Raw genomic sequence first — 23332 nt, forward strand, 5'->3', positions numbered from 1 at the left:
ATGGTGGATTGGACTTGCTTGTAACAAATACACAGCTTGGGAAACAGCTAGAGAAGAAAAAATCCTGAACACCCTCTGCTATCATCAGTTCCCAGACATTTAAGGCTGTACCCCACTATCAGATGGCAGAACAGCAGCATCCTCTGGATGACTGGCTCAGGTAATCAAAGCAGAAAACTGCCAGAAATAATACTGCCAAGTGATTAGAAGAGAAATGGTTGTAAATTTAAACACCCTTTTGATTCATTAGTCTCCAACAGCTAAAGACAAACCGAAAGCGAAATTACCGTGATTGTAAACCGAGCACTCCTGTCCTGTGGCTGTTTTTCGGCCTGCTGAGAGAGAATGAGCTGATCAAAGACAGACACTTCAGTGAGATTAGTGCTGCTTCAGTGAGCTCACAGTTAGCTCCCATTAACTAACCTGTTTTAGAAGGGGTAACACCGGCATTAATCTCTGCTTCAATTGGAAGCCAAAGGGGGGGAGTGACAAGTGACCCGTCCATCTCCTGGTGACAACTGCACCTGCCCTGCGAGCCTCTGCAGGTCCAGCGAAGCCTTCTGCTCCTGGTGGACAGGGAAGAGAGCTAGGAATTCCACATCAAGGACACCAGCATTCAAAACTTCCCTGGGAAAGCAAAGCAGAGATTCCATTTTGCCGGCTCATCGCCAGGGGCATGTGGAAATCCTGCCAAGTGCCTGCAGTGAAGGGAGGAATCCCCGGGAAGGGCGCATATGAGGAGCTAACAACCATTAGGAAAAGCCAGGAAGGACAAGTAGCACTGGAACAGTACAGTCCCAAAGTGATGCCCTCCAAAGCAAGCTTGGTGTTTCAGCAGCAGCTAGGACTGGCTTAAAATATAAAATGTTTTATACATTTACAGTTCTCAGCAGCATGTAAGGTTACAACTCTACAGAATTACAGCTCCTTGGTAAATTGATGAAATTCAAAAACAAAGGAAAAAAAAATCCACAACAAAGTACTCAAATCCTTCAGCTACCACTTATTTAAATCCATCCAAGATCTGTCTTCAGTAACCCCACTTTCTGCTGTTCCAGTGTTATCTCTCAACATGGATCTTTCACGTGATAGATTAGTGAATCTTGGAAACATTTATTACAAAATGCAGCTTTCCAGAATTGAATTCTATATTTTAGCTGATATTCATCAGAGCCCAAATGTATATATACAGATTATTGCTGAAATAATCTCTCTAGTGAAATATAACACATTATACAGATAAGATCCTCTGCACAAACACAAAATTTGAATAAACGATTTTTTTTCGGATAAATTTCTGTGATGTGGACAATATTTTAATACCACACAAATATCTTCTCTGCAGCAGTCTCCCTCTCAGTCATATTTCACACATTGAAGCAGAGAGTCAGGTGCAGTAGCTGGTACATAACTTTTAATGCATAACTCCCAAAGTCCTTCAGAGCTGCATTTTAAAAAAATCTGTTTAGGCTCATTTATCTTTAATCGTTAAAGTTTTGTGGCATTTAAATATGATAATCACAAAGCACTTCATCAAATAAATAGTAATGGGCAATTAGCTCACTTGGGATAGAGAAAAACAGCTTTTAAAGAGGGGAAAATTGACAAAGTTGCCACTTCCCACTGAAAAGGGACAGGCACTTACAAGCAAAATCTTTATGGAATACAGGGTGGCATCTGAATAGACCCAAGTGAAAAAGGGGTAAGAAACAATCACAGCAAGATTATAAGGAATATACAGATAACTTCTTTTATCCAGGAATAAATAGGCTGTCAAACTTCACAAGCCTATCACACATGTGGTCTCCCACAAGTGCTTTATAAACCACATCATACTAATGTCATTAACTTCACAGATTAGATTAACATCATATATACAGACTCTGACACGTGAAAATGCATAGCCTAGGTGCTTATAAAGCACCTCTCCATAATTCAGTAACAGCCTCGAACAGATTGAAAGTACTCAGATATCACCTCATTTTTACTACAGAGAAGGATATTGGCTCTTTGACAACACAGCAGCAATTTAAAAACTAAAACAAATCCAAACTCCCCCCCCACACACACTTCACATCACTCTCAAGCTAATGCTATATGCATGACATAGACACTCACCAAGAAAGAACCCCAGCTACGATATTTGTTTTTAGCCATTTCTATAACCCAGATTCTACACAAAAGTTAACACACCCAGCAGAGGAAAGCACTACCTTGAAACAGCCTGTCCTCAAACTCTATACACTTTGAAACACAGTATGGTTTAATCACTGCTACACATAAAATTGCAGAAGTTATGTGGGCAGAATATACAGAATAAATCACAAACAAATAACTGATAGTAACTAACTAATGCTAGACTAAATCAATGGCAGACAACAGGAGACTCTTATTTTCTGTAAAAAACAAAACAAAACCAAGCAACGCATAGAAGAGCTGATCCAGTCACCTCATGTATCACTGGAAATTAAAATTCATAAACTCCCTAATAATAAGAACCCTATTTAATTATTTTTCTCAGGACCAGCCCTTTTCCAGAAAATAATTTTATATGTAAAGCCAAGCTCTAGCCACCCTAAGAGGCCAGGTAACTATTGTGCTCCAACTTCAACACTTTCTGTTTCTCAAACACCTCCTGCCTTTTCTCTTTATTAGCAGAGCATTGAAGATGGTTAAGCTTGATTAATCATCACTTCCATTTAACATTAGAGTTGCACTTGAAGAAAAATTTTCGTGCTTGATAAGCTGCTAATTTTTTCCTAAATGTTTCAGGTGATTTAAAGGAAAGCATCACTTCTCCATTAAAAACCTCCCATCGCATCTGTGGGCAAGCACAGCTCCTATTGAGGTACTACAGCATGCAGCAGAAACAGGTTTCGGGTTTAAAAAAATTACATTTGGGTGATTTGCATTGTAAACTGAGGTGTTTTCCTCACACTCAGTAGCTGGTATGAACCTGAGAGAAAAAGAAAAGAAAAGAAAAGAAAAGAAAAGAAAAGAAAAGAAAAGAAAAGAAAAGAAAAGAAAAGAAAAGAAAAGAAAAGAAAAGAAAAGAAAAGAAAAGAAAAGAAAAGAAAAGAAAAGAAAAGAAAAGAAAAGAAAAGAAAAGAAAAGAAAAGAAAAGAAAAGAAAAGAAAAGAAAAGAAAAGAAAAGAAAAGAAAAGAAAAGAAAAGAAAAGAAAAGAAAAGAAAAGAAAAGAAAAGAAAAGAAAAGAAAAGAAAAGAAAAGAAAAGAAAGCAGTATACAAGATTTCCTAGTTGTAGGATCACAGTATTGTTGTGAGAACCATAAAATATTAAAGAATAACCTAATGGATTTCTGAGAATAAAAAGTTCTTGGCTAGAGGTTCTACAAAAGATCTCAATAAATTTGCTTGATTTTTTTTTCTTTACCACTATAATTCCTTGAAGAAGCATCAATCATATTAAAGACTGAAATTTTAGCACAAGCACTACCATGCAAATGTTCAATAGTTAGAAGAATGTTCAACTCCCCAGTAAGTTATTTGAGATAGGGTAGGTAAGACAATCCTGCTAAAGGTACATTTGTTTTGTTAATTTATTAAAATTTCAGGACAAAAGTTAGGTTTGTGTATCTTCAAAGCATCTTGCAAGATAATATATATTTTATCTCAAAAAAGATGTTAACGACAACCCAGAAAAGTACAGAAATCATGTGCTAATCTCAGAGAAAGGCTGTGATGTAACAAGACATCAAGGCAGCAGGAAGTAAAATTTTTTCCAAAGATCTATTCAACTTTACAGAAACATTATGCTTTTGATTTTTTAACTTCTTGCAGACTTGGATGTGAGTGGGGAATTGTCATCTAAATGCCATATTCTCAGGGTAGTTTGGCTGATTTAATACCCCGTTTGTAATACAATGCATTGGTCCAAAATTATTATAACTGGCCTGAACAGGACTTTGAGGAGAGATGAGGCAAGACTATTTACAAGAGCATGTAGTGACAGTAGGGGGAATGGGTCCAAGTGAAAGAGGGTACATTTTGATTAAATATTGGGGGAAAAAATCTTCCCTGTAAGGGTGGTGAGGCACTGGGACAGGACAGACTGTGGCTGCCCGTGGATCCCTGGAAGTGCGCAAGGCCAGGATGGACGGGGCTTGGAGCAAGTAGACAGTGGAAGGTGTCCCTGCCATGGCACGGGAGCTGGAAATGGGTGATCTTCAGGGTACCTTTCAACCCAAACCACTCTGCGTTTTTACAATAATTATGTATGGTCCTGATGTTGCGGTGGGTACTATTTGCTGACATTGGCAATGTGTGTTAAATCCTCCCAATACCAGCTGCAGTCAAAGCATGCTGGGCTTGCACTTACTGGATGAGAATAAACTAATACAAGAGCGATTCCTGGGGGTGTTTTTCACCCGTCCTCTCTGGAAGGAGATGTCAGGAGGCTGTCAGGAGCCTAATTCGAGAGCGATTCCTGTTCTTTTATACCCCTCCTTTCTGGAAGGGGATGTCAGGAGTGGGAACGTCCTGAGGGAGGGAGGGTGCGATGTGGACCCGCCTCATGCCGGGGACTAGCCTGGCCTCGGCGGGTCTGTCAGCGCCACGGGGAAGGAATATCCTCCTCGGGGAAGGAATAACGTCCACGGGGGAGGAAAACCCTCCCCCAAAAGTGCTCAGCCACTCCGGCAGCGGCCCGAAGGGCTGGCGGGGCCGCCGTGAGGGGACGCACGGCACCTCCTCAGCCGCCAGGGGGCGCCGGGGGAGGGAGGGGGGGGCGCGAGCTGGCGGCGCGAGGGCCGCCGGGAAGGGGGCGGTGGTGTAGAAGGGCGGGAAGCGCGGGCGGTGGCGCGGGCTGTGCGCGCGCGCCATGAAGGAGACGCGCGGGTGAGGCGGCGGCGGCGGCGCTTCCCGCCCTGCCCTGAGGGGACAGCGCCGGAGCGGGGCCGGGCGGGGGGGACACCCGCCGGAGCCGCCCCGCGAGGGGGCCGCGGGGGCCGGAGCTGCCCTCGCCGGAGGGGGGGAATTCTCGGTTGAAATAAATGGTGGAGTGCGGGTGGCGGGGCTGCTTCGCCCGGGTCTCACCTCGTGTGGCGGCGCCGCCGTCGCCAAGCAACGGCAATGGCCGGCGAGGAACGGCGGTAACGGGGCTGCGCCTTGGTGTGGGGCGGCGCGTCCTGCGGAGCCCTGCTGAGGAGCGGAGTGACTGCCTGAGCCTCGGGGCCGGGGAGATTTGAGCCGGCAGCCGCCGCCCGCGGGCTCCGCGCAGCATGAGCTGCTGCGGCAGCGGTGAAGGGTGGAGTTGTGCTCCCTTCGTTGAAGGTCCCAGGTGGTGGGGATTTTCCTTCTTCCTTGTTTTCCCTGGGTCCTGCTGTTGGTTTTGGTGGCTCAGGAGCTGGTTTCTGGTGGTTCTGCCCCGCACCGATGGCTGAAGGCAGCGCCCTGAGCCACAGTGTGAACTTACCCTTCAACAGATGGTGTGTGGGGGAGACGCACCTTGCGGCTTTGGGAAGCTATAAATAAGGGGCAAAACCCGGACTAAATAGGTTTAGGTTTGCTTTTTGTGTAAAAGCGTGACTTACCAGAACAGACACGCATTGAAGGTTTTTGCTGTGGTGCACAGGTTGTAACAAAATTTGGCAAAATACTGAAGTGCAACAGGATTCTTGTTTAAACAGAAGGTTGTTGGGTCAATAGGTAGTGTGCCATGTGTGTTAGCATCCATAAGATCTCTTCATTATGTGCTTATATGCTTGAGAGAGCAAAGTAGGACTTCATTTATTGCTTATTCTAAAAGGGCAACAAATTATTTAAAGTTTCACTGTGAAACTTTCCAGGTGCTGTTTCCCTCACCTCTTGTGAGATCGAACTATCAGTAATATGTGTAAGCAACAGAAAAATATCTCCTGTTGACTAGAGGAATTTTATATGAATAATATTTAATTAATAGTAGACATATTTGATGCTGATCTAGGCTTATCTAATTGATAGTTCGCTTTACGTCAATCTCCAGTTATATTATCTGTAAGCAGAATGAGGCAATGAAAGGCAGGTGGTGCCTTTTTGTACCTTGGAAACATCTTAAATGCTGTTGTAACCTAAATCCTGTTCTTGTTTTGTGCAAATGTTATGAAGTGCAAGTCATACAATGCAAGCAATGCATAAAACATGGAAGCAGTTGCTGCTGTAGGTGTTTTAATTTAGTTGTAATGCACAGCAATTAAGTACAGGCCTTCCTCCTGTATTTGTTATGAAAATGATATCATAGGAAGGAAAATATTCATTATGAATATTTTTTATTTATGAAGTGGAAATTGTCAATGTCTATAAACAAGGTAAATTAGGTCAAGGCCTAGTTAGGCTTGTAACTAAACAGATCTTCTGACTGGGGACACTATTGGATAGCACTACAGTCCTAATACCTGTCCCCCACCGCTTTCTGGAAAGCACAGAGAAGAAAGTTTGAAAAACAGGTTTGGAGAGAGGAAAGGGGCAGAAAAAACCCCATAGGTAACTAGAAGCTCTGTGTGTAATTGCATAAGGATACTTAAAGAGAGGAAATCCCTTTAAGAGGGGGAGTAGAGGCAACAATTAGAAATAAGGAGCTGTGCATTAACCTGTCTTTTTGAAAATCAAGTGGTGAAGCTTGCCTTGGAACATTTCCTAATCTTGTTCCAGGCGGAATAGGGTCTGGTATCTTAAACAGGTATAAATATCTCTTGCCTAACCCAGCTGGTGTTTGAAGCTGTACATATGTGAAGAAGGAAAATATCCTGCTGAAATAATGGCACAATTGAGCCTTGAGCCTTAGGGCCTGCACCCTGATGAGCACAATGAGACTTTTTGGGGTGTCTCCCTCTTTTGGTGCTGTTGTTTCTGTAGAGATGCATTAAGCACCATCCTTACCTCCTGTCCCACTCCTTTCTCTCTCCTGGTTTCGGCTGGTTTCTAAAGCAAGGGGTTTATATAGTAATACACCAAATTTATTGCATCAGCTCTGTTTAACAGACCTATATGCCTTTGCAAACAACTATAATGCCCTTCCTGGATCAGGAGAAACCTAATAAAAACATTTAATTGAAAGAAGTTGAATTGTCTTGTTTGGTGCTAGCAGGAAACTGTTTGGAATATCCTTAAGTTGAAACTGAGATGTCCAAAACTTCTGCTTTCTGTAGGGTTGTCCTTGGTGGGCTTCAAACCTTTTCATTTCCCAGAAGTTAGTTCTGATGGGCTGGAGCAGTGCAAATAAATTGTGTTAAGATGGCAGCATCTTGGATGGTTTCTTACATCCATTAATTCCTTTTTTTTTTTTTTTTAAGTAGTTGTTACTTCTGTGTGAGGTCTAGTGTTCTAAAACTGATAAGCACGATTCTTTCCTCCTTAACATTGGGTAAAAGGGCAGAAATGGGTTTGTGAAGTGTAAGCTAAAGGGTGTTTGCTGGTAAGGTTTTCTTCTTTTATGTACTCATCCCTGCATTTTCTCTTAGTACTTCCAGGCAGCAGAACCAGCCTCAAGGCCACTATGGACTTACCTCCCCAATTAGCTTGGCTCCTCCTAGTGATAAAGACCACATCCATACTCAGAAACTGATTGAAGCAATGAAGCCATTTGGGGTGTTTGAAGATCAAGAAGAACTCTATCATAGGTATAACAGGACTGAAATTTGTTAACCTCTTTGGTTTTGGGTTTTTTTTTTTTTGTTTATTTTTTGGTTTTTATTAAGAGACTTAGCATGAGTTTTCTTAACAGGACAACTGTTCTTGGTAAACTGAATAACTTTGTCAGAGAATGGATTTTGGAGCTTGCTGAAAGCAAGGTAAGAATTTTTTTTTGTTTTTGTCAAAACAGCTGAAGCCTTTTGATTTAAAGACTAGGCTACTGGGATCTGTGCTTAAGTTCAGCTTTTAACTTCTTAAATATCAAGTAGAGCTGTAGTAACTGCCACTGAAATAAGTTGTAAAAGATATCTCAAGATCAAGATCTCACAGTCTTTGGGAAACTGAATAAATGCCTGTATTGGCTCAATCATTTGACTTGTAGCTGTTAACAAAGCCAAAACAAGGCATTGTGGATGAGAATGATGGTAAAATTAGCGCTAATCTTGCCCCAGACAGCCTGCAGCTCTCAGTGTAGCTTGCAATTATGATTTTAGACATGCCCTTTGCTCTTAGGTTGTGTTAATTTATGTGCCTCTGCTGCAGGGAAGTCTAATAATAGGTCTTAATTTGTATGAATTAATAAAAGTACTGCTACATCACCTATAATCTTTTTTTGCAAGCTCAACTTATTTCAGAAAAACAGAATCAAAACCTAGTAAACTAAAATGTAAGGGAGTGAGAACACATTACTTACACAGGCTGAAACAGTTTTTCTAAATAACTTTCATGCAAGTTAAACTTGAACAGAGGATAATGTCCATCTTAAACTTCTACCCACAGAATCTTCCCCCTTCAATAACAGAACAAGTTGGTGGCAAAATATTTACATTTGGCTCCTACAGACTTGGAGTACACACCAAAGGTAGTACTTTCAGTTGCTTGCTCATAGTTGTGATGTTGGAAAGGGACTTTCAACAGTAACAGGAGAAATGGAATCTCTCTGCAGGTTCGGACATCGATGCCCTTTGTGTTGCTCCCAGTCATGTGGAAAGGTCAGATTTTTTTCAGTCATTCTTTGAAAAACTGAAGAATCAAGAGGAAGTAAAAAACCTGAGAGTGAGTAAACTCTCTGCTCAATTGTGTAAATTTTACAGTAAGAATATTCATGTTAAAGACTTGCATTTGTAGTGAATATCTTACAAACCAAAATTAAATCAGTTTTGAGTACCTTCCAATATACTGGTTTATACAGCATGAAAATGTTGCTGTCTAGCTCTTGGATCCTTTCCCCAGTGACTACCTCACCTAAGAGTTTTTGTGCTTCCTCGCCATTCCCTGGGTTTTGGGAATGAGTCAGCTTTATCAAAAAGCAAGGTTGTCCCTTGCTGTATTTTCACCTTGGATGTAGGAAGGGCTTACAGCCACTGATACTGATGGTTTGTTGTGCACTGTTTGTTACAGCACATGATCAGCCTCTCTTGCCTAAATAAGATCTTTTAATAGAATCTAGTATTAGTACCATAATAGTGCCATCCTGCCTGAGAGTTATGAGGATTTTTTATGTTTGGAAAGAACTCAGTCTTTGTACTGAGTAATTCAGCAAAAATTCTGTATCTTATCATAGTATAGGAAAAACTTTAAAGTAGCAAAAGGATATCTTATTAGAGATAGCCTCTCCTTCACAGGCCATTGAGGATGCATATGTACCTGTTATCAAATTTGAGTTTGATGGCATTGAGGTAAGAATTTTAATTTTTATTTAGTTTTTTTTCTCCTTTAAGTGAGAATTTTTTTTCTTGCTTTGGAGTAGGATAACCTCTTCAGGGTTTTGTGATCCTGCTGTTTATGAGGTTATTGGTATATTGGTTATTAATACATCACAACTTAATTCCAGAAGAAGGAAGTAAAATAAGATCTTCTAGGAAAATAAGCCCCTAGCTAGCCTGGCAAGCATGGGAACATGACTGACATCTTTTTTTAAACCCATGCTGCAGACTACAGTAGCCTTCTTGGGTGGCGTTTATCTCCCAAGGATGTGCAGAGTGGGAGTAGAGGCAGTGTCCTTGCTGACTCCCCTGAGCTCTGACAAGAGCTCCCTTTCTGCAAGGGGTGTTTCTGTTGTAGTTCCCTGCACAAATCGCCTGATGTTCTGCTGCAAATCAAAAATGAAGTCCCTGTGAGACAAACAACATGGAAAATAAAAAGTAAAACTACTCACTGGACTCCTACCTCAGTTTGTCAGCTGCAGGAATCCTTCTATCTGGAATACATTTCATGTAGAGAATAAATACTCACTTGCTGTAATACCTAAGCAAGTTGCTGCTTGGTATTACTATCATGAAGACACTTATTCAAGGACCTCTTTGTAGCCTTTATCTGGTACAGATATTCACAGAATAATTTACTTGCCTTAGGTTATACTAAAAACCAGATGCTTAAGGCCTTACAGCAAAAAGAAAATGCTTTCTCATTTGTTGAAGTATAGTTGAGGTGATTTTAATTAGTCTTAATTTTATGGTATAATTTAAAATCTCCTTAATCTCCTTTCAATAGGAATTCTAAGTTTAGAATAATCTTTCCAGCTTTCAAAAAAAAACAAAACCCTTCCTTTCCCTAGCTTAAAAAAAAAGGTGGTTTTGAAAACAAATAGGGAACTTAGAGCAATTTTCTTGTGTTCTTGCAAATAAATATTTATCTGTGTTCCCCTAATTCTAAATACAAATGTTAACCACGTGAATGACCAAGTGTCCCTCACTGCAAACAGTGCTGCATTGTAAGTCACATTTGAACCTTTTTTCTCTTGAAGATTGATCTCGTGTTTGCAAAGCTGTCTTTGCCAACAGTTTCTGATGATCTCGATCTCAGGGATGATTCGTGCCTCAAAAGCCTGGATATAAGATGCATACGGAGCCTAAATGGTGAGCATATCCTGCGCACCTTGTAAAGACATTTAAATTGGCATAGAATGCACATTACACAACCCACATTTCTGTACAAGATGCAGAAACTGATTTCCAGTGTACTTGAGTTCTGAGGAGGCGACTAGTGGGCCTAAATTTAGATATTCAAAGGAGTTGTGTGTGTACATAGACTTGTGTCTCATGTTTGTTTGATTGGTTTGTAGCAGTGCTCCAGCTTGCCCCAGCAATTCAGATGACTAAGTAGGGCACTTGATAAGAATGTATGAAGGATAAATAAGGTTGTTCGTAAAGAAAAAGTAATTAAAATACCTGAAGTCCGACTTGCTCAATTTTTAGCACCAATTGGTTTAATGGTTACTGGCTGTCAAAAGAAACCTAGCTTCTGGAATCACAGAATATTTAGGGTTGAAAGGGACCTCTGGAGATCATCCAGTCCACCCCCCAGCTAAGGCACAGTCACCTGGAGCAGCTGACCCAGGAATGTGTCCAGGTGAGTTTTGAATCCCTCTAGACATTTCACGACCTCCTGTGGTAACCCATTCCAGTGCTCTGCTACCCTGCAATGTAAAGTTCTTCATGCTGAGGTGGGGCTTTGTAGTTTATGGTCAAAACATCCTGGGGAGAGGCTTTATCTAAATGTTGTAGTCTAAACTGTGAAAAAGCTGTTGAGGGCACCAGTTACCTAAAGTGATGCTGAATGTTTTGTGCAATTAATAATTTAATACAAAACAGGTAATCCAGACCTGTTTTCCTAGACTTGAACCATTAGCTGTAAGCTGCTGATCCTATGTAGGAGCACCTGACCTGTGCCTGTTACTGGGAACTCCTGTGCTTCACCTTTTGTCTTGCAGGCAGCAGAGTTACAGATGAAATACTGCGCCTGGTGCCCAATCTGGAGAACTTCCGGCTCACGCTCCGTGCAGTTAAACTGTGGGCAAAACGTGAGTGGCAGGGTGGTTTGTGATCTTTAAAACTTTCAGAGGGCACCTCATGCTCGCTATTGGCTGTACCTCAGCTTTGGATTGCTGTTTAAATGACAGTGGTTATATTAAAAACCTTTCAGTTTAGATTCATGGTCTGTCCATGTGGTAAATTCCATGTTTTTTTTTTAGTGGAGATGGAGTTCAGAGAAGAGGGGAATGTTTATGAGACACTGCTGCATTGCTTATCAGGAACTTGACTACAAATGATAAAAATTCTCAATTACGTGTAAAAGGAATAAGTCCCATTTGCCCACATGCCTAGAGCAAGTAGTAGAACAATGGCAGAACCTTTGTCTTAAGGGGAATTGAAGTGAAGCAGTAGGTGTAGCAGCACAAGTAAGTTTCACAGTAGCAATATTTTGGGATGTGGTGTTGTACTGATTCTTTTTCTCATCGCTGTAAGGACCAGCAATTTGGCCTTGCTGCACTGCAAAGATAAACATCATGGAGGCTGAAACGTTTTAAGTTTTCTATAGATTGTGCAGATTTGAAAGACGACAGACTAACTGCATGGTATCCATTTCAGGGCGTGGTGTTTACTCCAACATCATGGGATTTCTTGGTGGAGTCTCCTGGGCCATGCTGGTAGCAAGAATATGTCAACTGTACCCAAATGCTTTGGCATCTACTCTCATTAACAAGTTCTTCTTGATTTTTTCAAAATGGTAAAAGCTGTTTAATTTGCATAAAGAAGTAACACTTGTAGTTCTTTATATAAAGATATACATTGACAACATGCCATGCAGCCCTGAATTGCAGAGCAGAGCTTAAAATGGATGCTCTGTTTTTTCTTCTATAGGGATTGGCCAAAGCCAGTATTGCTGAAACGACTTGAAGAGAGCTTTCTTAATTTACCAGTCTGGGACCCTAGGGTAGGTAGCCATTGAAATCAGAAGCATTAAAACTTTGTCCTGACCTAAACTGGTGGTAAACAGAGCTGTTGTTACCTTGTAGGTGAACCCATCAGACCGGTACCATGTAATGCCCATCATCACCCCAGCCTATCCACAGCAGAACTCCACCTACAATGTGTCTGTGTCAACACGAGCAGTCATGGTAGAGGAGTTCCAACGTGGTAAAGTACATTCTGTGCTTATTAAAGTGTTTTTCTTGCTTTATGAAACCATGTTATCTGAACTAGTTTTGCTCACTGAGGTGTTCTAGGTTTAAGATTTCTCTGGGAAATATGCCCATTGCAGGCAATAAGTGACCAGTTTTCCAATAAGCAGTTGTGGGATCTGCATTTTGTCAGGGGAATTCCTGCTTTTTTTCTTCTGTCAGTTACTGTTACAGTCTTCTAAAGTTTGTCATGGTAATCATTAAAAAATATTGATAAGATTTTCAACTATATTTGTAGGTCTTGAAGTTACAGATGAGATTCTCAAAGGAAAATCAGACTGGTCAAAGCTCTTTGAACCACTGAACTTCTTTCAGAAGTACAAGTATGTATGAAATCTATTGTCTGAACTTGAAGTTATTTACTTAGTGGTTAGCATGATGAGTTTTAACTTGGGGTCTAAATAGAAAATTGTATTGATGTGTTTCAGTTCAGAGCTTTCTAAAGAAACTGGAATTAGTTATATAAATTTTGGTACATATAAGCATACGTAAGATAGAAAAAGCTGTCTTATGCCACTCACAGCATTTTTCCTACCAAGAAAAAAAAATCATCTGATGTTTAGAATGTAGAATAAAATCTTAAGCTAGTGTATTCATTTGCCTTTCTTCTTCTAGACATTACATTGTGCTGACCGCCAGTGCCTTTACAGAAGAGCATCATTTAAACTGGTAAGTGCTGCTTTAAATGTGGGTCCAATGCAAAACTGAAACTCAATTCAATGTTGTACCATATTTTTGTTAATTATATTAACAAAGTCTGTAACTATGCAACTAGGCATGGAATACAGCCCCTTCCCTCCCTGCTTTGAAGACCACTGTTCTGGAGCCTTACGCTTGTTTTCATAAAGAGTTTTACTGTAATATTTAAGGACTAGATTGCACTGCTGTGTAGTCAGCCTATTCCAAACCTATTTTTCTTCAATGAAAGGAGATTTGCCAATAATTACTTATTTAACCGATGTGAATGTGCTGAGTCATTTTGAAGTGAGGAAAAATGGTGAGGAATTAAGGCACTGTAATGTGTGTTTATTGACTTTCTAGTGGGTTTCTTTGTTAAGAAATTAGTACTTTGCTTGCTTTGCTCAAGTAAGGAAGCAAAACACCTCTCTGTAACAGAGTAAGGGCACCTTACTTTTATTTTAAAGTTTGGCTTGTGCCTTAAGTCAAATAATTCTTGTGCCATTTCTAAAAGATAGCTTAATGTTTAAAAATAGTTTTAACAGGTAATACCTTTTATCTGAACTTTCTAAAATATTCACCTAAAAATCTTACCAGCTGCAGTTTGATATCAGTCACAGTTGTGTGCAACAAGGTGTATGAGCAGAGGGCCAAATAATTTTTAATGTGAAATGTTCTTGAGTGAATAAAGCTTATTGTACCTCACAATAAAGACAAGGGAAATGCCGGCTGTGGTAAGAGCTGATTTTTTTTTCAGTGACAGAAACAGAGGCGAATTTTCCAGTTCTGCAGCTTGGGAAAATGATACGCAGAAGATAAACTTGCTTCAGTCTATTATAAGGGAATGTTCAGTTCACCAATTCTTGAGTGCATTTGGAAATAGCTAACATCTCTGTTATTCATCAACATAAGATGCTTTTGAAGAACATACAGATTTCTGACTGCTTTTAAAGTTAACAGTTTTAGGCAGAAGGATGAAATGCCAGTACTTTATTGAAATTAAAGGGTCCATGACCCTTGTGGTCATGATTCAATTCTTAGGGAAGTTTGAGAGGGGTGTTGACTAGATGATTTGTTTATTAAAATAACTATTTTTACATTTTCACTGATCAATCTGCAAGAAGCATTGTATCTTTACTTGGGTGTAACTGAACAACTGTGCTTGAGCCTTTTCAAAACCACTGTTCCTTGTTATTTTCATCATAGTTTACAGGTGGGAGTGTTGTATCTGAACTGTGCAGAGTATATGTAAAACTTACTTGTCTCTGTCTTTAGAAACAAAAGCACAAATGTCACAGGAAACATTTCAAATTACAGTGTGTGTATGTGATATAAAGATCTAGTGTCTGCTCAGCTGTATGAAACTTGGTCGTTATTGATTGGTTAACACTGTATTACTAAAAGGCATCTAACTGATGAGGTGGAAACAGTTAAAAATTAATAAAATACCTCTTGTTTTTATTAGGATTGGCCTCGTCAAGTCTAAAATCCGTGTGCTGGTTGGAAACTTGGAAAGGAATGAGTTTATAACTATTGCACATGTGCAGCCACAGTCTTTCCCTGGCAATGAAGTTCTCTATAAACAGTGAGTTTTGTTACTTTTCTGAAATACACATTGGCCAAATTGTATCTTCATTCCCCTTAGCTCATTGGTGAGAGAGATTCAGTACTTTTCTGGCAGGGTCCTGAGCACATCACATCTTTTTAAAGAAAGGAGCAGTTCAGGGAGGAGTGCTCTGAGAAATTACGTCTGAGCTGGCTCTAAACTGAGCAACTAAAATGTACTAGAATCCAAGTGACTGGTATCTTTGCCCAACTCATGTATGATCTGTCTCTTTTTAGGAATGCCTATGTATCAATGTGGTTTCTTGGCCTTGTGTTTAAGAAAGCAGAGAGTGCAGTAAAGACTAACGTTGATCTAACACATGGGATACAGTCATTCACAGATACAGGTAAGGCTCTATTTTTGCTCTAGACTTGTACAGTGTCATTCTTTTTATTCCAGTGGAAGTTGCTTCACAAAGTACTTCCTTTAGTTATTAGATATCCCTGTAGATAGCAACATATGAAAGATTAGCTTCAAAAACACATTGTTTTGACACTTTATCAAAGTTAGGCCATTTTAAAACAAAAGTTTGTTACAGTCATACACTATGTACCATATGTGAAATCAGTCCTCACAAAACTGCATTCCTTGTAGGGGACAATCAGTTGTGAAGCCCAGAGATGCCCATTTGCTGGGGTAGCTATACTTGTCAAACAGTAGTCAGCTGCTGAACTTTGGAAGTGAGAAGTGATTGTGTCAAGTTCTGTAAGGAGTTGTTGACGGTATTTTTCCAAGACAGTTTGTGTATAATATGATCCCAGAACTGGGAAAGTTGCTGGGCTGTCTCATTGTAATTACATGCAGTCTTGCATGTAAATTTTCATGTTCATAGTCTGTTAACTCCTGATACTTTGGATTGATGTAGAAATACATTAATATTGCAGGTGTTGTTAGATAATGCTAGAATAATAAGAAAATCAAGCTATTCTTCTGATTGACAAGTGTGTTTGGACAAAGAGTTCTAAATAGTGAAATCCTGTAAATTTTTTGAGTTTATCCACAACACCAGCATGACTTATATGTTGTTTTGCTCAGATGACCTGAATAAAAGCAGTAAAACCCAACTTTCTTCTTAGGTCTCTTGGAATATGAGAAAAGCACAGAAAAATGATCAAAACTCTCATCTGAGTTACAAGCCAGGCAGGGTGATTTCCTCAGACTTGCACTGTTATTTGTACTTGCATGTTACATCCAGTGGCACTACATTTCAATGGCAAATGTGAATTATGTTAATGGGATTTACCTGCTGCTGAGAGGCCAGAATTAATGGCATATCTGTGTACAAACATTGTCAGTAAGGCTGTGTGCTCTTACTTTAGTGAAGCACAGCCTATGGTATGTGCTGGATGTAGAGTGTGAATTCAGAGGGAATTGAACAGAAAAGCTGTTCCTTGAGAGGTGGGAAATCTTTTGGCACATGTGGGGATGACCTGTAGTTCTGTGCTGGAGAGCTGTTAGCATGTACCTTGACTTTGAGAGAATAATTTTAGAGGGCAAAGATTAATTTCAAGCTAATGAGCTCAAGAATAGAAGGCTCAGTTTGGAGGGCTTTTGTTCAGTGAACTTTATTTCCCCTTTACATACAAACTCTTGAAAGTTATTTGAAGGAACTGTCCATACTAGTGTGTGTGCTCATGTCTGTGCTTTTATTTCACTTCTGGTCTCCTGTAGAAAGTTTGAGTTGTATATCCTTGCTTTGATTCCCACTCTGGGTGTCAGTAAGCTGACTTTCCAGTTATGCTCCAGTGATAGGCCAGTTAGATAAGCTTATCTAAAAGTGACTTAACTCTATAACAACTGTCGTGCTGCTATAGCATTTGGCAGTTGCATAAAAGGCTGTTTGCAGACACCTGAGAAAAACCTGTTTAAATTGTAATGAGTCTAAGTCAGATGTCCCTAAAATCCAGTCTGGCTTCCTCAGACACATAAAATTTAAAAATGAAAATTTGAACTCAAATAGCTGTTGTGGCTGGGCTGTAGTGAATGTGAAATGGGCATCACAGGTCACAGTCACCTTCTTGTGATGACTGAGAGTGCTCAGGCAGCATTTTGTGTTGACTTAAGCTGGGAACTCTTCACTTGGGCTGGGCAGACATGTCTCTAAAGAAACCATATATAACTGACCAGCACCAATGCAAACATCCCCACTAAGCAACAGTGCTGTTTTTGATGTCAGTTTACAGGCAGGCCAGTGCCCTCAACATCCTAAAGGAAGGTATGAAGATTGAGGCAACTTACGTGAAGAGAAAGCAACTCCATTATTTTTTGCCAGCAGGAACCTTACAGAAAAGAAAGAAGGTATAATAAAAATTCAGCGCCACTGGTAATTTTTAATAAAAGCTTTAATAGTTACTTGAAGACTTTATTTTTTTAACTGTCGTTTCAGCAAAGGGTGTCAGATATTAGTCAAAATAATAGTGGACTTCAGTGCAAAAGGTCTTCTTTAGGTGAAAGCTGTTCGGATGGTTCCAAAGACAGAGATTTCAGAACACCCTCTAATTCCTCTTCATTAAATAAGATATCTAAGTTGGACATCTCTACAGCAGAGGCAGAAAGGTTAGTGCCATAACCTTGGAACTGTGGAGAAGCTGCTTTTAATTGACTCACACTGTAAATGAGTCTAGGATTTCTTGTTTGGATCCATTTGGATCATAAGCATATGGAGGGCTCTAAGAGCTTCAGGAACAAAGCGGGAATCTCCATTGGGCATTGGTAGGAGACCAGGTTAAAGGAATCCTTGAAAAAAACTAAATAGTATCCATGAACATGTAGGAATGGAGAACTTGACACCAGGGAAATTATTTAGTCTTGAATGTAAATCTTCACAAGTTAGTGGGTAGCATGAAGCTGGGGTGTTTCATGTGCAAGTGACTGTTCTTTCTAAAAAAAGTACTGTTAATGCCAAGTAGATTAAGTTCTAATGACATACTGATTTTGATCTCAGAAACACCAGAGCTGCTGCTGACTTAGTGGAGTGGTATGAGAACTCGGGCAGTAAAAAGTCTGTCACTTCCTGGGAAGTCTGTTTATCCCTAAGCACAGGAAGACTGTGTAATCTTGAGAGTAATTGCCCAGTCCTCCCAAATGTGTGATACCTGCTCTGTTCAGAATGCTTGATACTGTAGGAGTCGCATGGAAAAAAAAAAATAGTGTGGATATCTGGGTAGAACAGAACAGTGTTTCAAGGCAGCACAGTGTGCTGGGTAGACTAGTCTGGGAAAATATATCAGCACATAGACTCAGTAAAGAAAATGCTTGAGTTTAAATCTGCAGTCTGAAATTCAGCAAAATGATGGTCTGGTGCTACGTTGCCTGGGAGATTTTTGTTTAATAGAGCTCTGACAGGAGCTAAAGAGGTCGATGTTTGTCTTGTATGCACTTTCTGGAAATGACATATGCAGTATCTTACAAACTAGCATTTTATAACTCTAGTGTTTGACTTTTATAGAAATGTTGAATGTCAGAGTTGTAGTGGTGCCAACAGTGTAGCTGAGCCATCCACGTCTAAGGGACTTTGCATTCCTGTGACTGACCCAAGTATGTATTTGAAGTGGTAGGTGGAATGTAGTTTTTAATTTCGTGGCCAAACTCTAAAAGCCAGGTGTCTCCTACAGAAATGGAGGCTACAGTTGCACTAAGAACATCGGGACCTCCAATTGGTTGCACCATTCCAGGATATAACACAGTTTGTCAACTCAGAACGTGTTTTGTGCAAGGACAGCATAAATTAAGTGGGACTCTAATCACGGATCCTAAGAGTGCTTCAACTAAGCAGCATTATTCACCATCCTCTAAAGTATCTCGTCCAACTACATCGGGAGAGTGCCCCCAAAAAGCCATAGATGGAGAAAAGGCAAGAAGGGGGCACTAGGCCAAGGAGGGTTGAAAGTAGTATTAATTACTGATGTAGAACAAGTTTTGACACTTAAAAAAGAATAATTTTGTATAACTGTAATCTAGTACTGAATATTCCAAGTACAGATTTCAAGGTTTGGGTAGTAGGGCTTTTTCAGAGGCTTGAAATTCCCGTGGGGTTGTGGTGGACTTATAGAAACTTTTAAGAATGGCCCCTAATACATTTAATGTGTTGACTGGAAGCTGTAGCCAAATAAGAAAATTTTAGTACAGCAATTATTTAGAGTCTGTGTATTTTGTTCCTCCAGCTAAACGTGTGGGACTCCGATTTCACAGAAAGTGGATACCCTCAAGATGGGAGGAAGAGAGCTACAAAAAATGTAATTTTTAAGTGATTTTACTCAGTGGACTAACTGAAAAGCTGAATAGTTTAGTGATTAGACTGTCTCACATAAATTCTCTGCATGTTTACTGAAGGAAGCAAAAATACACTTTTTAGTTTAGCTTATTTCAGTCCTCATTCCCCAAATATTACACTTGTATCACCTATGTTAAATGTTACTATTAGTTGATTTGATAGTGTCTAATCCATGTTTGAAATAATATTGAATTTTCTTTTTAAAACTATTTGATTCATTGATGTAAATTAAAACTGCTGTTAAGACTAAATCCTTTGGCCTCTCAAAGGGAAGATAAAGAGCGTTGCTATTCATGGTGCTTGTTACTGAGGCATAAACTCTTGAGGGCACACCCTCAAATCAGGATGAGATTTTATTGGTGAGGGTTGAAATACCTGAACCACTGTCTGTGTGGTTTTAGGGCTTCAGGATACTTAGACCCACACCCCATGGGGTGGAGGTTGTTAATGCATGTATGATTTCAAGGTATCCTCGCTGCCAGAACTTGCTGTCTCTCAGTCAAGAACCTGGCAATACTGCCTAACAAATCCCTTCTGGCTTTTTTAGGGTGTCCTTGATGGAAAATCCATGCAGATTCCAGTGATCACATCAAGATCACAGGTATTTATTGTGCATTTGTATTCATAGGTAAAGCAGAGCTAGTATTTTCATTATGTGTACAAAGATTTATGTACCATTAAACTTGGTGGTTTGAAAATTAGTAGGGTTCTGCCTGTTGTGCTTCCAACAAATTAAGTAACCGAACAATGACCTTCACAAAAGCCAGAGTTTCCAAGTTTTGAACTTAGAAAACCACGTTTCCTTGCCCTCAGACACTGGGTTTGTGTCCTGGTTTGGTTTTCTTATACTGTTATCAGTATTTGTTTACTGATTTCTGTGATGAGACTTGGAAGCTTTGAAGTCTCTAGATGACTAACTGCTCTGTGTCATGTAGAATGTTGTGAAATTGAGACCTGTAAGACTGGAAGTGATCCAGACAGTAGAGAGTCTGTTTTCCTGATTCGTGGATCTGAGAAAAATCTTCCTTTACTGTGCTGTTGAGCAACTCACAGCTAATTTCCCCCCAATCAGGGATATACTGGTCTCAGTTCATGCAAGAAAAGAATTGTGCAGAAGGGAAAATGCTCTTTCTCTGGTGGTAATTAAATAAGTGGTGTGGTTTAAAAAAGAGGCTTCTCTGAAAATGGGTTTTGGCCATACAGGTTTGGTACATAAACGATGTTACACAAAGAATGTTATATTCAGCTAGGAAAGGGTTTATTTGCTGCTACTTCTGAATTAATGAATTTTAAATTCATTCAATAATTAATTAATTCCTTTTTTCATTTTTCCCTGTGGCTTCTGTTTGTGTGTTACAGAGGCTTTCCAGTAAAGAGCTGCCAGATTCTTCATCTCCTGTTCCAACAAATAGCATTCGTATTATTAAAAGATCCATCAAACTTACCCTTAATGGGTAAGTGGTTGATCTTCAGGTGAAGAGGATAATCACTTGTTGCCAGTCCTTATTCTGAATGTGTGTTGTAGTTACTAACAAAGGTCGAAGGTTACTGTGGCCCTACTGTAACTGACCAGTTAAAATCATGTTCTGATTTTTATACTGCTGTTAGATGCTTGCTTCCTTTTGAATTACTCTTTGCATGTGCTTGTAACAGTTACCTTTAGGAGTTTTTAAAAAGTCTAAATTGTCACCAGCTGAAACAGCTACAAAAACCAACCTGTCCTATGCCTTGGATTTAGAATGTATGTCACCATGGCTAATTAGTTGCTGCAACCACATTCTGTTTTCAAGTGTGTACGAACGTGCTTGTATTCCTTTGTGCTTGCCTAATTCATGTGCATGCATTGTTCTTCTCTCCAATTATTTTCCCATTTGGCACACACACTCCTGTGCTTCTCTCACAATGGCGCTCAGCTTCCTTGGCTCGCAGCTTCCCACTGCCTTGCACAGCCATGCATTACACAGGTATTGCCTCCCATGGAGGCCCGTAAGTGATTTCAGTATAGAAGGAAATGCAGCAGAGGATGCTACCAAGGTATGGAGATTAGATAGACATGTCCCATGCTGTGTTATCTGATAGGTTTTTTTGTCTCAAGATTGCTCCAGCATGAGACTTGAGAGGTGTTTTTGTGTCACTGGGTAGTAAAGCCCAACTCTGAACACACAGTGAAGATGCACTGAAACACTGTAACAGCTGAGGCTGTCTTGACACTACTGCCCACCTGCAAGCTGCATGGAGAAAGCTGTTCTAAATGCTTACATGAAAACCTGTCATAGTCTTGAGTCTGGTTCTGTAAACTGATAACACTGGTTACCCAGCTAAGTGCATTAGGGGTTTTGGGGGGTGGGGGAAAATTTTGATTATATGAAACAAGTATTATGCTATTTCTCTATTGTAATGTCTTTATCATTTGGTGGTTTCATAAATGAACTTGTAAGTTGTTTTTCCAAAGTATTTTTGCATGTACTGTAAAAAAACTATCTTCAAAGTGAAATTTAAAATCTTTAGTCTCCTTTTCTTTTTTTTTTAGTGCAGATGGGATCTGCTTAAAAAAAATCTGAACACCTAAACCAACTCTAAAGAGATGGGAGGAAGGCAGTGCCAGAAAAAAAAAACAGTTCTACAGAATTTTAATGTCATGGAATCATTTAGGTTGGAAAAACCCTTTAAGTTAGAGACCAGCTGTAAAGCTAACACTGCCAAGTCCACCACTAAACTGCTGTGCTAGAGTAACTCTGAGGAGACTAGGAACACTGCTTTGCTTTCCTGCTTCTGGTGCATCTGGGGTTTGATTTAAAGCCCTCTGCATTGTGCAGTTTGCAAACTGCATGACTCACCTGAAGTCTCAGTTTGATATGTGGACAGAGATACCCCTGAATTGTTTTAAAATTAGTTGCTTGTCTTAAGGAGCAAATCTGAGCTCTAAATATCTTAAGTATCCACCTTAGTGACAAAACTGAAGGACTGTAAGGAAATAAGAGGTGGTATCTATCTTGTCATGTCTTAACTCCTTATCATTCCCTCTGCTGCTAGTATCCCAAACCTGTGGAGAAAGCACGGCTACATTTATCACATTCTACTTGTTTTTTTCCCTCATTCTCTGGTTTCCAGCTTGTTTCAAGTGCAATTTATCCCTTAGAATTTGACCTTAGTGGGTTTGAGGCCTTGTTCTTCCTTCCACCTTCCAAAACCCCCAAAACTTAGACTGCAAGGCTTTGCTTTAGGTTAAAATTAAGAAACAGTGCCCCTATTACTTAAGTACCTTTTAGCAGAACTACACCTTGGGTTTATAAAACGGTTGCCTCCTTTATCTGACCTGTTCTAAAACAGTGGTACTCAAACACTGTCACTTCTGTGTACCAGTTACAGTAGGTATACAACTTCCGCACCTGTGTAAATACAAATCCATCATGAATCTGAAGGAACTAAAGCTAAAGGCAGTGATAAGATAAACAGGAAAACTAATATGGGAAGTGTTTTGTAGTAGATTACAGTGCTGTAATATTCCCATGCTTTTAAACTCTTCCACATGAGTGTTCCAAGACTATTTAAGGGTTGATTTTCCCATAGGCTCTATGTCAGCACATGCACCTATGCAACTATTCTCAAACTAAAGTAACCTAGCTAATGGATATATCTTTACACAGATAATTTTATTTACTCTTGCCTTGTGGTTATCTTCTGATTGCTCTTCATAAATTTTTTTTTTATTTTCTTCCTCACTCTTAGGGTTTTAAGAAGAATGTTCAGGGTTTTGAGAAGAACACTGAGGAAGAATTTAGGTTACTAGTTTCTCAGACTTGATCCAGTGGTGAATTACACATCTTATCTTAATGTGTCTTGACAAATAAGGATGTCAAGTGTGATGTTAAGTGACGTCAGTGTTGTCAGGAGTTTCCCTGGATGCTGCAGAAGTTGGATGCTGCCCCAGGACTCTGCAGATTAGAATTCAGCTGTTTGTAAATAAAGTTCAAACTTACTCAACTTTGGTGTTCTCCTCTGTTAAAGTGATCGAAAGGGAAGTTAGTCCGCCGTTAGGACTCAGTGAGGGAAGCTCTTTGGTATCAGACTTCCTCCAAACGTTCTTTTCTCTCTGCTTTCTTAGCTGATTGCTGGGTGTCTGGCTTGAGCATGGGTCCCTCATCTCAATCTCTTCCAAGAGGAGCAGCTCTGCATTGAAATTG

General features: G+C 39.9%; 1 protein-coding gene across 12 annotated transcripts; it reads left to right on the forward strand.

Moving 5' to 3' along the window:
• Positions 1–4760: 4760 nt before the first annotated feature.
• On the forward strand, positions 4761–23132 carry PAPOLG (poly(A) polymerase gamma). Of its 12 annotated transcripts, none has more exons than XM_072927380.1 (23): positions 4761–4856; positions 7457–7615; positions 7720–7786; positions 8409–8490; positions 8575–8684; positions 9254–9307; positions 10375–10486; positions 11341–11430; positions 11999–12137; positions 12272–12344; positions 12427–12547; positions 12830–12914; positions 13207–13260; positions 14735–14854; positions 15112–15221; positions 17052–17173; positions 17262–17431; positions 18324–18412; positions 18490–18728; positions 19039–19110; positions 19696–19749; positions 20508–20621; positions 22878–23132. In XM_072927380.1, the coding sequence occupies exons 1-22, from the start codon at positions 4840–4842 to the stop codon at positions 20604–20606; spliced, it is 2238 nt and encodes a 745-aa protein (XP_072783481.1). In that variant the 5' UTR covers positions 4761–4839; the 3' UTR covers positions 20607–20621; positions 22878–23132. The 12 variants fall into 12 exon arrangements, with proteins under 12 accessions (XP_072783481.1, XP_030124611.4, XP_030124614.4 ...); XM_030268751.4 differs by having other exon boundaries at positions 20508–20602; XM_012572297.5 differs by lacking the exon at positions 4761–4856 and adding an exon at positions 5105–5298.
• The last annotated feature ends 200 nt before the right edge of the window (positions 23133–23332 follow it).

This window comes from Taeniopygia guttata, chromosome 3 (assembly GCF_048771995.1).
Source record: "Taeniopygia guttata chromosome 3, bTaeGut7.mat, whole genome shotgun sequence".
Classification (NCBI taxonomy): Eukaryota; Metazoa; Chordata; class Aves; order Passeriformes; family Estrildidae; genus Taeniopygia; species Taeniopygia guttata.

Excerpts from the sequence above, each read along its gene's own strand:
- PAPOLG (XM_030268750.4), top strand. The coding sequence starts at position 5,240 with ATGAGCTGCTGCGGCAGCGGTGAAGGGTGGAGTTGTGCTCCCTTCGTT. Across the intron at positions 12,915-13,206 it reads AACTTCTTTCAGAAGTACAA|ACATTACATTGTGCTGACCG; the intron begins GTATGTATGAAA and ends TTCTTCTTCTAG. Across the intron at positions 20,603-22,877 it reads ATCAAACTTACCCTTAATGG|GGTTTTAAGAAGAATGTTCA; the intron begins GTAAGTGGTTGA and ends CCTCACTCTTAG.